The sequence below is a fragment of the Ipomoea nil genome, unplaced genomic scaffold (genome assembly GCF_001879475.1).
Source record: "Ipomoea nil cultivar Tokyo-kokei standard unplaced genomic scaffold, Asagao_1.1 scaffold1250, whole genome shotgun sequence".
Lineage (NCBI taxonomy): Eukaryota > Viridiplantae > Streptophyta > Magnoliopsida > Solanales > Convolvulaceae > Ipomoea > Ipomoea nil.
The window spans coordinates 1,217,416-1,232,655 of NW_017617678.1; the positions used below are offsets into that span (position 1 = coordinate 1,217,416).

Here is a 15,240-nt window from a genome sequence, read left to right on the forward strand (position 1 = left end):
CAACTATGTTGACCATCAAACGTTATGCTGTGCATCCGTATGCACCATGCATGGTGCATACGGATGCCAAAACGACGTCGTTTTATTAAAAAACGCGCGTCTCCCTTTTAAAAAAAATTCAGGTTCGATTCCCAGCAACAACATTATATTGTTCATTCATTCTGAAATTTTAGTTCATAGATTATGGAATTATAGTTCATTGATTATGGAATTATAGTTCATCGATTATGGAATTGTAGTTCATCGATTCTGAAATTTTAGTTTATAGATTATGGAATTTTAGTTCATTCATTCTGAAATTTTTAGTTCATAGAATAGATTATGGAATTATAGTTCATCGATTATGGAATTATAGTTCATCAATTATGGAATTATAGTTCATCGATTATGGAATTTTAGTTCATATGCTGTTGCTGTGAATCGAACTTGATTTTTTTTTTTTAAGGGGAGACGCGCGTTTTATTAAAACGACGTCGTTTTTGCATCCGTATGCACCATGCATGGTGCATACGGATGCACAACATAATTTGCCGTTGACCATAGTCCATGTAATAATAATTGGTGTGGACCGTCCACGAGGGATGATATAAATTGTCCTAAACTTCTTACTGGGCTGCTCAAGTTGGGCCGGACTATTAAACCCTCCAAGTAGCAAACTGAAACTGTTCCTTATACCCTTGCATAAACCCTAGACTCTCGGTATCAACTTCAAAATTTCAGTTGTGGTCGTTGTGATACCCTGCATTAACCCTAGACTCTCAGTATCAACTTCAAATTTTCAGCTGTGTGGTGTCGTGATACCCATTGCATAAACCCTAGATTCTCAGTATCAACTCCAATTTTTCAGCTGTGTGGTCGTCGTGATGCCGGAAATCTCCAAGGTCGATTCCACCAAAAGGAAGCGGATAAGAAAGCGCGATTCAAGGAAGAAGCATAGCAACCATGAAAACATGCCCGATGGAAGCCCCACAGTTGCTGAAGAAGAAGTGGAGAAATTGAAAGAGAACGAAAATTATGGCAGTGAGCACGAAAAGGGCGAAGAGAAGAGCTTGAAGAAAGATAAGAAAAAGAAGAGGAAGGATTTGGCAAAAAGGATGGAAAAAGATGAGGATGAGAACCTGGGAGAACAGGGGTCGAAGGAAGAGAAGAAAAAGAAGAATTTGGTGAGAAAGAGAGAAGAAGACGATGAAGGAATAGAGGAAGGGGAAGAGGAAGAGGAAGAAGAGGAAGAGGAAGAGGAAGAGGATGAGACGAGGAAGGAGATAAAGAAGGCAGTGAGGAGTTCGGGCTCTGGGATTATGAGCACAGAGTTGTTTGCCACGCTGGGGCTTTCGGAACTCACCATGAAATCTATTAATGAAATGGGGTTTGAGTACATGACTCAGGTAAAACTTGTGAATGAATCTCTATTGAATACTTTTTAAACAATTTGCAATAGTAGGTTTATAATTTAGTATATATAGATCAATCAAATTTAGTTTGACTTGATTTTGCAAGTGTGGTTGCATTTGGTATACTTGAGAGTAAGCTTGGAAAGTATAATTGCAAGCAGATAATAGATGATGTAAAACTGAACTTTTTTGTAGCTAAAAATAAACTGCATTCACCGACATTTCCCTCAGCTTTGTTGCAAAATCATGGAAATAAATTTCATCATTCTATGTATAGAGTTTATGCAAATTGTTAGGGATGAAGTTGTTTTTAAATTTCTCTTTTAAATTTTCTGGTTTGATTGAAGATCCAAGCCAGAGCAATTCCACCAATGTTGGAAGGAAAAGATGTTCTGGGTGCTGCAAGGACTGGTTCTGGTAAAACCCTTGCCTTTCTTATACCAGCTGTGGAATTGTTGTTTAATGTGAAATTTACACATCGCAATGGAGCTGGAGTCATTGTCATTTGCCCCACAAGGGAGTTGGCCATACAGGTAAATAATCCATTTTATACCATTGTTTTCTTTACATGGTTTGCAGATCAATGTTATTATTTTTTGGTAATATCTGTTCATCTAGTAGAAATATCATAGCATCATTGGTTATTTGTTGTTCCCTACAACTGTTATATGTCATTCTTGTATACTTCTTGGATAGCAACACAAAACTTAACTTATTACCATTGATCTTCAGGATGAGAGTTTAAAAAATAGTTGCCCTATATTCTTAAACTAAGCTCTATTTGGTTGGATTGATGAATATATATATATATATATATATATATATATATATATATATATATATATGTATATATATGTATATATATGTATACACACACACATATATATTATATAATCAAGCTCTTGTATATGATATAAGTAGAAGAGCAGAAGATGCTTTTTGAAATCTGGTGTATTATATGAGATCAAAATTTGTAAATTCTAACCTAACCTACAATAATGGTACAGACGCATGCTGTGGCAAAAGAACTTCTCAAGTATCATTCCCAGACACTGGGATTGGTTATTGGAGGTGCAACACGAAGAGGAGAAGCTGAACGTATTCAAAAAGGAGTAAATCTTTTAATAGGTACTCCAGGTCGACTTCTTGATCACCTTCAGAACACTAAGGGATTTGTTTACAAAAACTTGAAGGTACCGGTTTGTTTCTTAGTTGTAACATTTTATTTATTTATATAGATGAAAACACTTTGAAGTCCATTTGGAATCACTTTTCTTACTGAAAATAAGAGATATCTGATCTCATTATAGCCCATATTTTGATGTAAATGATTGATTGTCCATACTATAGCTAATGGTATCATTCACTAAGAACTATGATGTGATTATCATCTTGACATGAGTAGGGTATAGATTATAATATATTATAAACCCTTCCCTGTCTTCTTTTGATCCCTGCTCCACCCTCTTTTCATTTATCAGTCTCGCTTCAGCTTCTGTGGGCTGTCCTTTGAAGTTATGAATTTCCTTTTTCAAAACAATTGCTGTGCTGTTGTTCATTTCTCTTCCTTAGGTGATATTTGCATTCATAGAGTAACTCAGGAAGCATCTGACTTTTAACTAATATATATGGGATTTGCAGTGCCTCATGATTGATGAAGCGGATAGGATATTAGAAGCAAATTTTGAAGAAGAAATGAAGCAAATAATGAGACTTCTTCCAAAAGAGGTACTGATTACTTGTTACTATGAATTCTTTAACTGTTTTAGTTGTACCTTTACTCCTGGGTTTAAAGAGTCTGTTCCATATGATATTTTGTTAAAGCTGTAGAAACTTCCATTTGAGTTTTCTCTACGTTGGTGTTTATCATTTCTAATTCAAAAATACTCCACTTGGATGCTAAAGTTTGAATTATGGCGATCCTGATGATATAGTTTTGCAATACAGTGAACTATAATTAGAAAATCGTTGAATATTTGTGTTTAATCATTTGGTATTTAGAAAAAAAAAAAACTCTGGTTGTAAGGCAACAATTGAATAACTATATATTCGATGGTAGCAATTTTTATACTGATATTTAAATGTAAACTTGTTGAATGGTGAGTGGTCTAAATAACCTGTTTAAGCTGATATGGATAATCTTTTGTAGTTTATTTTCTTATGTATGTCTTGATAAGTTATCTTGAACTTCTATCTTTATTGTACTTGACAATTGTTTACCTTTGCTTATTGAATCTTGATATTTGGTATCCATTGTGTGTAGTGGCAGATGCTGTCTTTAAATTACTCTTTGATCACCAAAACATGATATTTTACACCAGTTGTTTTGAAGTAACAGAATTGCTACTTGCCTTTCAGGGTAGACAAACTGCTCTATTTTCAGCTACACAGACTAAGAAGGTATTCTGAACCAGCTGTCCCCTTTCTTGCCTACTTAAAAAAGCATCACTACCTTCAATGAAAAGAAAAATGATATCCTGTTAAGCAGATATTCTAGTAACTGGTTGGAATTATGATTTCCTAAACACAGCATCACATGATTGTTAAAATTAATGTTTGTTACAAAGCTTGGAGTCTTTTAACTTGTCAATGGTAAGTTAAATGTTATAACAATTTACAGCATGCTAAGTAGAAGAATCCCAAAAATGGATTGCATGGTATTATTTGCCACATATAGTTCATGACTTTAATAATATAAAAACACCAATAATAACTTTATTGTGCAAATGCTTTTTTTTTTTCCTTCTATTTCCAAGATTCAATTGTTATTGCTCACCTTAGATAAAATGTTGACCCTTTACAGGTTGAGGATCTGGCTCGCTTGTCTTTTCAGACAACTCCTATCTATATAGATGTGGATGATGGAAGAAAGAGGGTACATCTGTAGTACTGCTTTTGTTTTAACTTTTATTATGACATTTGGTTCCATTTATTTATTTGTTTTTGTGAAATTTAGGCCACTAATGAAGGACTGCAGCAAGGGTACTGTGTCATTCCAAGTGCTAAGCGATTTACCCTTCTTTATTCCTTCCTGAAGAGGAACTTATCAAAGAAAATAATGGTCTTCTTCTCTTCGTGCAACTCTGTAAAGTTCCACTCGGAACTTCTTGGGTATATCCAAATTGAGTGCTTTGATATTCATGGAAAGCAAAAGCAGCAGAAGCGGACCACTACTTTCTTTGATTTCTGCAAAGCTGAAAAAGGCATATTGTTATGTACTGATGTTGCTGCAAGGGGACTTGATATTCCGTCTGTGGTATATTCCTTCACCTTTATTGTCATCATATTTATTTTTGTTGGTTGCCAGTGATTTTGAAATCCCTAAAAGATAGAGATTTTTAATAAGTATTAGTAAGCAGAGGAGGTTGTAGAGTGGGTTAATGACTTAAAATAGAGGACAAGAGGAAAACAATTATTATATATTTAAATGGTATTCTTTCCTTCAAAAATTAGATTAATTTATTATGAGTAGGAAGTTATTGCCATTATAAATTTGCTATAAAATCCTTCAAAAGTAATCCCTCTTTCCTGTTTGAGAGACCTTAATTTTATGAATAGAATTATCATGTATTGACTCTCATCTCTCTTCCTTTGTAGGACTGGATTATACAATATGACCCCCCAGATGAACCTAAGGTACTCACTACTCAGCAGTTATTTACTTTAAGATTGGAAGTCAATTGAATGTGCTCTAACTATACTGGTGTGCCCATGACAGGAATATATTCATAGAGTTGGTCGAACAGCACGTGGGGAAGGTGCAAAAGGAAATGCATTGCTCTTCCTGATTCCAGAGGAATTGAAATTTCTTGCCTATCTTAAGGTCTGTTGTATTATTAAGGATGAACTATTTAAAGTAATCATTACAGATAGTGCGGGGAAGTGACTTGTAAATTTTTCTAGGCTATATGTTGGGAAAAAAAATTATTGAGGTATTGGTTTTCTTGGACAAGTTATGACTTATGAGGTGTTTATTTTTATGGAGATTGTATGTTGTGAAAAAAATTATTGAGGTATTGATTTTCTTGGGACAAGTTATGACTTATGAGGTGTTTATTTTTATGGAGATTGCTCAGTAGAAATAGTTGGCTATTTGAAAAAGGAATATAGCATTAATATTTGCAATGCATGAGTTTTTACTGTTCTGTATGCATGTGGAGTTTGATTGATTCTCTAATCTTAGTGTTTTTATGTACACTTATTATTTGGCAGGCTGCGAAAGTCCCGGTAAAACAGTATGAGTTTGAGGACAGAAAGCTTGCCAATGTGCAGTCCCACCTGGTAATTCTGCTTTGAATGTTTTCCTTGACAAGTGATTTGCACTTTTTGTTTGGTTGCTTTGTGGAACAGTGCTAACCAGAATGAAATGGCATTTTGGTTTTGCTGCAGGAGAAGTTGGTTTCTAATAATTATTACCTGAATAAATCTGCTAGAGAGGCTTACAGATCCTATATATTGGCATATAATTCACACTCCATGAAGGATATATTCAATGTTCATCGGCTTGATTTGCAGGTACTCCTTTCTTTTAACTGTAATGCCAAATACGTTTATATTGGGGGTAGCCCCAGCCAAGATATAGCAAGAGACTCACACTTGTAACCACAAGGTAACGAGTTTGAACCCTTAGCCCTTGGAGTTTGAGCCGGTCAGCTATGAATAACTTTGGCTGGTTTACCTTCTTGTGGTCCTTTGCTGGCTAGAGTCACAAGATGAGGTTTACCCACACTCAAAATACTTGTGGGGTTCCTCGTTAAACAAAAATACGCTTGTATTCAATTGTTTACTTTGTGCCACGACTCTATTTGAACTAAGCCACTGGTATCGTACTATCGTCACAAAAGTTAATGCATAGGACCACAAAGATTTAGTTGAAGAATTATGTTGTAGCTTTTCTTTATTTACGGTAAAATCTTCATGTGTTTTGGCAGGCTGTTGCAGCTTCCTTCTGTTTTTCTTCTCCTCCAAAAGTAAATCTAAATATAGACAGCAGCGCATCCAAGTTTAGGAAGAAGCACAAAAGCGAAAGAAGAAATGGGTTCAGTGAAAGCAATCCTTATGGGAATAAAGGTGAGAATGACCAGCGGCAATTTGTAAGATACTAGTGAAGTCTAATGAAGAAGCTGCAAAAAGTTTCTGTGTCAATGGCTAACATGAGAATATTCCTTTTTGTGCACCATTTTACAATTTTGTTCCAAGAGTAGAAAATCGAGCTCCTAAAACGTCTAAGGCATCATTTTGTACCATGTTTACAGGATATAGAGGGAAAGGGAAAAAAAAAAAACAATTTTAGTATTTCACCTTTCAACTGTTAGCCTCTGTTTATGTTTGTTTATTTATTATGGTTTTAAGAATTACAAGAAAGATTATTGTATTTTCTTTTTGAGTTTTCTGTTGTACTATTGTCTTTCTTTGAGAATGTGTTTCTAGTAAGGAACATTTTCTCAAAATTTTCATAATTATTTTTGTTCATTTTTCACAACACTTGTTAATTATAAGATGGATGCTTCTAATAAGGAACATTTTCTCAAAATTTTCATAATTATTTTTGAGAATGTGTTTCTAATAAGGAATATTTTCTCAAAATTTTCATAATTATTTTTGTTCATTTTTCACTATACTTATTAATCATAAGATGGATGTTTCTAATAAGGAACATTTTTTCAAAATTTTCATAATTATCTAAAAAAAGCGTCAAATAGACCCCAAATGGTTTGTGTAATTAGACCATTGAATAAAAATAATGTGTAATTAAACCATTTAACATTAAAAATGTGTGCAATAAATAATAAGTTGCAGATAAATTTTTTATTTAACATGTCACATGAAAATTTTTTAATTATTCAATTAAAAAATAAAAAAAATCTGAAGTCCATTATAGAGAGGGCAACCATGGCTGGTTCCCCTTCATCCAAATCAGAGGAAGGAGGAGATAACCATGGCTGCCTCCCCTTTGTCCATATCAGACAAAGTAAGAAGGTTTTTTATTTTTATTTTTATTTTTATTTTTTTAATATTTGTTAAAATAATAATTAAAATAAATTTTTATATAACTTATGCTATTGCCACTAAATCATCCATGTAAGCATTAACATTTTAAAATTAATTATATTAAATGCCAAGTCATCAATTTAACTTGTTGCTTGCAACAAGTAAAAAATGATAATTGCACATTTTTTGCAGGTTTAATGTTTTAATTGCTCACACTTTTTCGTTTGATGGTTCAATTCTACAAACTAAGTTTATTGGCCTATTTGATACTTTTTTCTAATTATTTTTGTTCATTTTTCGCATCACTTATATTAATCATAAGATGGAAGCTATCAGGTAAGTTCAGCCAAAATAGCAAAAGATTCACACTTATAATCACAAGGTTAGGAATTTGAATTCTTGCCCCTTTAGTTTGAGCCGATCAATTATGGTTACTTCCTTTGTCAACCAAAATTACAAGACGAGATTTATTTACACCTCATCAAAGAATTGTGGGGTTTCTCTCGTCATCCAAAAAAAAAAAGATAGATGCTATTGTCAGATCAACATGCAATTGAAAAATATGATATCCAACAAAGACATATGGTGAAAGAGAAACCAAAATCCCCATTCCAATTAAATCAGAAACATATTATGTAGTATTGTAATCCAACCTACTTGTTAAAGACTGCTTTAACAAAATCTAATATCAGTACTAAATAAAATCAGTAATATAAAAATTTTGAGGATCCAATTTCCTAAACATAAACCAACCAGAATGAATTACATGAAGATAATGGTCCCAAGGAGTGACATGAATAAGAAAGCCATCCGAGCCGGAGAATCGTGGTCAAGAGCTCCCAACTTTCTTGCACCGCCGGTCGCCGGAGGGGAATTTCCGGGCGTCTGATCATCTGACGGAGGTGGGGTTTCTAACTCCAAAACCTTGACGATCATCTTCAGCCCTCTCTCACAGTGGCCGGAAACCCCGCTGATGAAATAGAACAGGCCCGCCCGGTCCAGCTTGTATACCGTTTTGCCGGCGTTGGAGAAGAACATGGGATGATCCGAACGGCACTTCTCATACTCCTCTTGGCTCACCACCATAACTGAATCCTTCTGGTACTCAAACTCTACATACATGTTTCATGCACAACAATATAACGGAAACCAAGTAAAACCATAATCAAAGAACAAATTAAACTAGGGGTAAACCCAACTAAGATGACAAGAGATCCACACTTATAACCATAATACCACGAGTTTAAATTCTTGTTCCCTTAGTTTGAACCGGTCAGCTATGAATAACCAAGACTGTTTTACTTCCTTGTGATCCTTTGTTGGCTAGAATCACAAAGTAAAGTTTACCTACACCCAAAAGAGTCATGGGTTTCCCTCGTCATCCAACAAAAGAAGAAATTAAACTAGGGATAAACCCAACTAAGATGACAAGAGATCCACACTTGTAACCACAAGGTCACGCGTTTGAATTCTTGTCCCCTTAATTTAAGCCAGTCATCTATGAATAACCAAGACTGTTCTACTTGTTTTGTTTACTTACCCTAGGGTTATGGGTTTCCCTCGTCATCAAACAAAAGAAGAAATTAAACTAGGGATAAATCCAACTAAGATGACATGAGATCCACACTTGTAACCACAAGGTCACGAGTTTGAATTCTTGCTCCCTTAAATTTGAGCCGGTCAGCTATGAATAACAAAGACTGTTTTATTCTTTGTGATCCTTTGTTGGCTAGAATCACAAAGGTAGTAAAGTTTACCTACGCCCGAAAGGATCATGAGATTCCCTTATCATCCAACAAAAATAGAAATTAAACTAGGGATAAACCCAACTAAAATGACAAGAGATCCACACTTGTAACCACAAGGCTACGAGTTTGAATCCTTGCCCCCTTGGTTTAAGCTAGTTAGTTATTAGTAACCTAGGCTAATTTTTTTGTGATTTTTTGTTGGCTAGAATCACAAGGTGAAGGGTCGTGGGGTTTCTTCGTTATCCAACAACAAAAGAAGAAATTAAACTAAACAAAAGCAGAAGACGAGACAACCTTAATATATACAAGAATGAGGACCAAAATACTTACTTAGGGTGTCATTAACTGTAAACCTATTCTTGGAAGCCCATTCATTGTAGAACTGATCATCTTTCGCAGAAGGGATAACCCAACCCTTCTCGCCGGCGACATCAAACTCATTCGAAGCAGCCATGAAAAAATGGGTGGAAGAGAAAAAGGTGAAGCACAGAAAAAGTTTGGAAACTCCGATGAAGAAAGAAGAATGCATTTTGGATTTGGACTATGCAAAAGGGAGCTCGCTCGATCGATCGATCTTGAGAAGGATAATAAAATAATGCAATGTGGGATTTAATTTGATGCGAGGAAGTGTGAGTTAAAAAGCTAAGAATATAATGGAGGAGAGATAGTGGCCTGGGATAAATGGCGGTTTGAATTGAAGGAGAGAGTTGATCGGAGAGAGATAAGGAGAAAGTGGGATAAATGGCTGCAGCAGTTTAGCTAGGAAGATCAATCTTTGACTTGGTTTTCCAAAAACTATATATTTCTTTAGGGCTTCCAAAAATCTATATATCTATATATATTGTATATTACTTATATATCTAAAAACATAATAAGTGTCATTACAAGTTATGTCCTTGATTTTTGTCCCTTTTTTCTATGCTAATAAATATATACATTTTGCTTTAATTGTTGTACATTCATTTGCATTGGACAAATCACCCTTACACCGTTATAACACCGTTAGTTTTTAATATATCTACCAATCTTACCATACACCTACATCTATCATATCTTTTTCCTATTTTTAATTATCATTTTATTATATTATCATATAACTTGTTTTCAAAAAAAAAAATTATCATATAACAATTAATTTAATTTATAAATTATATTTTAATTAAATATTTATATGAATGTTAAATTATATATATATATATATATATATATATATATATATATATATATATATATATAATATGTATGTATATTATTTGTGTATCCATATCAATATATCATATAATGTGGGTATTAGCTTAGTATTATTTGTAAATTACTATATAAAAATATAATTTATTTTTTCTGATCACTATATTATTCAAATATATGATAATTCAAAAGTATCATCACATTAAGAAATTACAAAACATAATTTTAACTAATTTTTTAAATTTTGTTACTTACAAATATTTTAATATTGGGCATAAGTTTTCGCGCATCGCGCGTACAAAATGCTAATATATATATTATATATGCCTAAATAGTCAGTCAATGGGTGAATCATGAACGTGATGAATGTATGTATATGTGAGTTTATATAAAAATAACCTTAATAAATTTTGTGAGAGTTAAAAGTGTTTTCTAACTTTAAGCAAAGTTTTTAATATATATATTTTTAAAATAAATATTAATTAAGATGTCAAATATATATTTGGTTATTATTTTTATTTTTATTATTATGACACAAGTTTTAGGATATTATTTTTTTGAATGCTACTGGCCCTATTACATTGTAGTATATGTTCAAACATACTTTCTCAACCTAATGAAGCACAAAGAGTCAACAACGCCTCCACTGAGGCTCAATCTCATGACCTCTCATATGAAAAAAATCAATCTGGCTAGCACTTTGCTCATTAATTGGGCCGACTCGATGAGAATATAGATTAGTCTGAGTATTGTATGGGCTTAAAGGTGATTCTTACAATCAGGGTATGCTCAGGACCGAAGCAATTATATTGTGGATCGCGGTCCACAAAGCTTTGTGGACCATGATCCAAAACGGCACACTATAGTGTATCTAAACTGACACAGTCTCACTATTATTTTTTATTATATTATCAAATGAAACTGCAATTGAATTGAAATGAAACTGTAATTGTGTTGAAATGAAACTGCAGTGTATACAAAATGAAACTGAATAACAATTTCACATATTTGAGTGTATATTGTCCAGCGAAACTGTAGTTATATCAAAATGATACTGTAGTTGTGTTGAAATGAAACTGCAATGCATATTTGATGTCTGGACCACAATGCATTATGGACCACGGTCCACAATATAATTTGCCGCTCAGGACACCTCATGGGTTGACAAAAAAATAATAATATAGATTTTTTTGTGCAAGTTATATTAAAATTATCATGTATTTGGCAATAAAAATGAATAATTAATATATATTAATCTAATTAATTAATTCTTTTATTAAAAGCTAAGCACCTTGTACTCAAAAAATTCTTTTATTAAAAAGTTGCCTTCAAATTTTAAAATCATGTAGAAGTGTAGATCTAAGGATGTTTTCAAAAAAAAAAAAAAAAAAAAAGGATTTGCAAAAAGTTTTTGGGGTTTTGGTTTGGTTTCTCTTTCTTCTCTACTTCTCTTCATTCATTATTCATCCTTTCGTGATAAGGTGGTGGTGTCTATATATGGTGGCATTTGAGAGAAGATGGTGGTAGGGTTGGTTGTATATACTTATAGATTTTGGGTTGATTAAATCAAATAATAGGGATGTAGCCAAATTTTGAAATAAATGGTGTAGATTCGATTAATTTAATATTAATTTATAATATGTAACGTATTTGAAAAATTTTAAAATGTTAATGTTATATATATATATATATATATATATATATATATATATATATATATATATATATATATATATAAGTGGACATTATTAGTGTAATGGATGGATGTAATGGTCTGTCATTATTCTTATCATTATTGTATCCCTTATTACTTTTGTATTATATATAATATACTAGTAACTCACCCGCGCGATGCACGGAAAAAAATTATGTTATTATAAATATAAATAAAAAAAATAGAAAAACTAAAATATTTTAAATTATTTAATATAATAATATTTTTGAGCTTCCACTGGTCAAGTATTTATTATTTTTATAGAATACAAAATTAAAATTAAAATTAAAATTAAAATTAAAATTAAAATTTTGTATGGTTAATATAATCTCTAATTATGTGCATATTCAAATAAACTTATAAAGATAATTTACATAATTACATTGCTTTATTCTTAATTGTATTTCATCTATATTATAATTTTCACAATACAAATAATAACTAAGATAATTACATTTGGAAAGCAAATTTCAAATTTTGTATGTGTAAATTTAAACTCTAATTGAACACATTTTTTATATGATTATATAATATATAGCTATTTTATTTTTTTAAAAGTATATTTTTTATATGATTATATAATATATAGCTATTTTATTTTTTAAATGTTGTGTTTTTTTTTTTTTTTTTTTTTAATAATAAAGGATGTTGTGGCATTAATTGTAACATTAATTATTTCTCAAACCATATAGCTTTATTATATAAAGGATAATGTTGTACACCACTTGTAAGGATAATGCTGACGAATGAATAAGAATTCTGTCTTTCTCCTCTACTTGTTTCTTTATCTGTCTTGTTTTACTGTTGTCTATATGATAATTCATTTTACTGAAGAATGCTACGAGCTAATAGGAATCAATTTACAACACGTTATCAGCACGCTTCGAATATACTTTTTCTGTGAACGGTATGCTAAATTTTTTTATCATCCCAAATTGCTAAAACTGTCTATACTTGTATGTTTGTATTCTGTGAATATGTGGATATGATTATTGGATTATATGCAAGATATTGTTTGGTATGATATATTTTTATGCACTATGATATAATATGCTTTGAACTGTCCAAAAAAAACAAAACAAAACAAAAATTTTGAATTTTTTTTTTCTCTCACAACAGAAATCTTTCAAAGTAAAATTTTCGTTTTTTTTTTTTGTTTTTTTCAAAATCAATAAAATTTTCGACACCTTTTTTTTTTATTGTTTTATTATTTTTCGAAAAATATACATGCTGAGAAAAAAAAAAATCTTGTTCGAAGGTGTCGAAAAATTTTATGGTTTTTAAAAAAAAGAATTCCAAATTTTGGCTTTGAAAGATTTCTGTTGTGAGAGGAAAAAAAATTGATTTTCTTTTTTACAATTATTACTATATGACGTTGAGCGTTAAGGCGGAGCATCAAGAACCTTATGTCCATAACCAAATGGTTTAGTTAATTACTCGAGTTCAAATTATTGCTAAACCATTTTTATTTTTCAAAAAATCCAAGTTGTTGGATACTTGTTGGGGACATGTATTCATGCTGCTACTTTAATTCTAAAACTCTGACGCATTGCATATCCTTATTTACATCTAATACGTGGTTTCAAATCAAACATTTCCCAATTTGCGTTTCTATTCTTATGAATGCAGTCAATTCTATTATATAACCACCATAGTATATCTCTAAACCTTCATATGTTGTCTCAAATATTAAAAGCCCCTAAGAGAGACACAATGGATACGTCGACTGCATGCATGGTTGCAAAAATCGCGCCTAGGCGCCGATTAGCGCCCGACCGCCGCCGCGAAGAAGGCCGGAATTGGCCTCCTCCGCGGCCGGCCGGCTAGGCGGCCGCCTAACCGCCTAGCCGGCTGAACCGGCGGTTTAATATATATATATATATTTTGCGTTTTAAATTGCGACAAGTTCGGGAAGGCATAACTTTTGACTCGGTTGTCCATAAAATTTCATAAAAAAAATGCTTCTTTAGCTCTTAATTTTAGTTTTTTATGTATTTAGATGATTTAAACAATCTTTTCAACAATTTTACAACCACTTTCGTAAATAGTTTTTGAGAAATAACTATGGAAACCTTATGTTTTATTACTAAATTTTAAAAAATTTTAATTGAAAAAATAAAATAAAATAAAATAAAATAAAAAATAAAAAAATCGGCGCCTAGGCGCCCCCTTACCGCCTAGGGGGCGCCTAATGTTTTTTGCAACATTGACTGCATGAATATCGATTTACGGCATTAGGGGGAGACAAGATCACATTTAAATGGAATGCCGAGAAATTGTATGAAATGAAATGATCTTCAAAGAATAAATCCACGTACTAATTAGACTGAACTAGAAGTTCATAAATAAATCAAACATATCCGCCAAATAAATATATTTCATAAAAGAGTGACTAGGTCCCATACACATCCCCCAAATTGGACCATATATATCTATCGATAGTCCTTGACGCCAGAATTGCAAGAGATTCATTAGTATAGAAAAATAAGAAGTCACGACAACTAGATCTAGTAAAGAATTTTGGTCACTCTTGAAAAATCTTAAAAGTTATGTCTTTAAGGCGATCATTCAGAAGACGAGAAAAATCCAGTAAAATTATAGGTGCACAAAATAATCATAATACTGGGATGCGGAACAACTAGATATAAATATCATTGGGAAATAGCTATAATCTGGTTAACTTTGAGAACTACCATGAACTTTTATATATGGGAGAAAATTATGAAAATGTTATGAGTTGTAGACAACACGATTGCCTTCAAATTGCTCATATTATATGATAATCTGGACCCAGAGTTAGATGTCAGAAGCGCATAGATTGATTAACGTATAAAAAGAGCAATTAAGGCATATATAAAGCTCAACTCGCTGATAAATATATTTCTTTCTGTACACCATTGAAGTGTTAACGCTGTAGGTTACAAATGGTGTTTGTATGAAGAAAAAATGAGAATGATAAGGTGGTGCGATATAAAGCGAGTCTGTAGCCCAATGGTTCACACAGAGACCCATGAATATCATTAAAAACATAATTGGCAGAATAATTTTAGATATGCAGCTTATTAAAGTCATGACATTAAAATTATGCATGGGTCATTAGACACTAATGTTTATTTGAAAAATTCTTGTTGGATTTATAACTCTAAGGGGGCGTTTGGTTCATGGAATCTTGGATTACCCCATGTAATAGCATTACTTCCAAGAAGAT

The 15,240-nt window shown here is 32.2% G+C and overlaps 2 protein-coding genes across 2 annotated transcripts; one reads left to right on the forward strand and one right to left on the reverse strand.

Moving 5' to 3' along the window:
* Positions 1–696: 696 nt before the first annotated feature.
* On the forward strand, positions 697–6,850 carry LOC109184193 (DEAD-box ATP-dependent RNA helicase 51). The gene is made up of 12 exons (XM_019334244.1): positions 697–1,385; positions 1,739–1,924; positions 2,399–2,584; positions 3,033–3,119; positions 3,750–3,791; positions 4,195–4,266; positions 4,348–4,647; positions 4,989–5,027; positions 5,110–5,214; positions 5,604–5,672; positions 5,781–5,906; positions 6,323–6,850. Exons 1-12 carry the CDS (start codon positions 864–866, stop codon positions 6,494–6,496), a joined length of 1,908 nt encoding a protein of 635 aa, XP_019189789.1. The 5' UTR covers positions 697–863; the 3' UTR covers positions 6,497–6,850.
* Positions 6,851–8,015: 1,165 nt separating this feature from the next.
* On the reverse strand, positions 8,016–9,902 carry LOC109184194 (mavicyanin-like). The gene is made up of 2 exons (XM_019334245.1): positions 9,461–9,902; positions 8,016–8,494 (listed from the first exon to the last, which is right to left on the reverse strand). Exons 1-2 carry the CDS (start codon positions 9,657–9,659, stop codon positions 8,145–8,147), a joined length of 549 nt encoding a protein of 182 aa, XP_019189790.1. The 5' UTR covers positions 9,660–9,902; the 3' UTR covers positions 8,016–8,144.
* Positions 9,903–15,240: the final 5,338 nt, after the last annotated feature.

Excerpts from the sequence above, each read along its gene's own strand:
- LOC109184193 (XM_019334244.1), top strand. The coding sequence starts at position 864 with ATGCCGGAAATCTCCAAGGTCGATTCCACCAAAAGGAAGCGGATAAGA. Across the intron at positions 1,386-1,738 it reads GGTTTGAGTACATGACTCAG|ATCCAAGCCAGAGCAATTCC; the intron begins GTAAAACTTGTG and ends GTTTGATTGAAG. Across the intron at positions 3,792-4,194 it reads CAGCTACACAGACTAAGAAG|GTTGAGGATCTGGCTCGCTT; the intron begins GTATTCTGAACC and ends GACCCTTTACAG.
- LOC109184194 (XM_019334245.1), bottom strand. The coding sequence starts at position 9,659 with ATGCATTCTTCTTTCTTCATCGGAGTTTCCAAACTTTTTCTGTGCTTC. Across the intron at positions 8,495-9,460 it reads TACAGTTAATGACACCCTAA|AGTTTGAGTACCAGAAGGAT; the intron begins GTAAGTATTTTG and ends ACATGTATGTAG.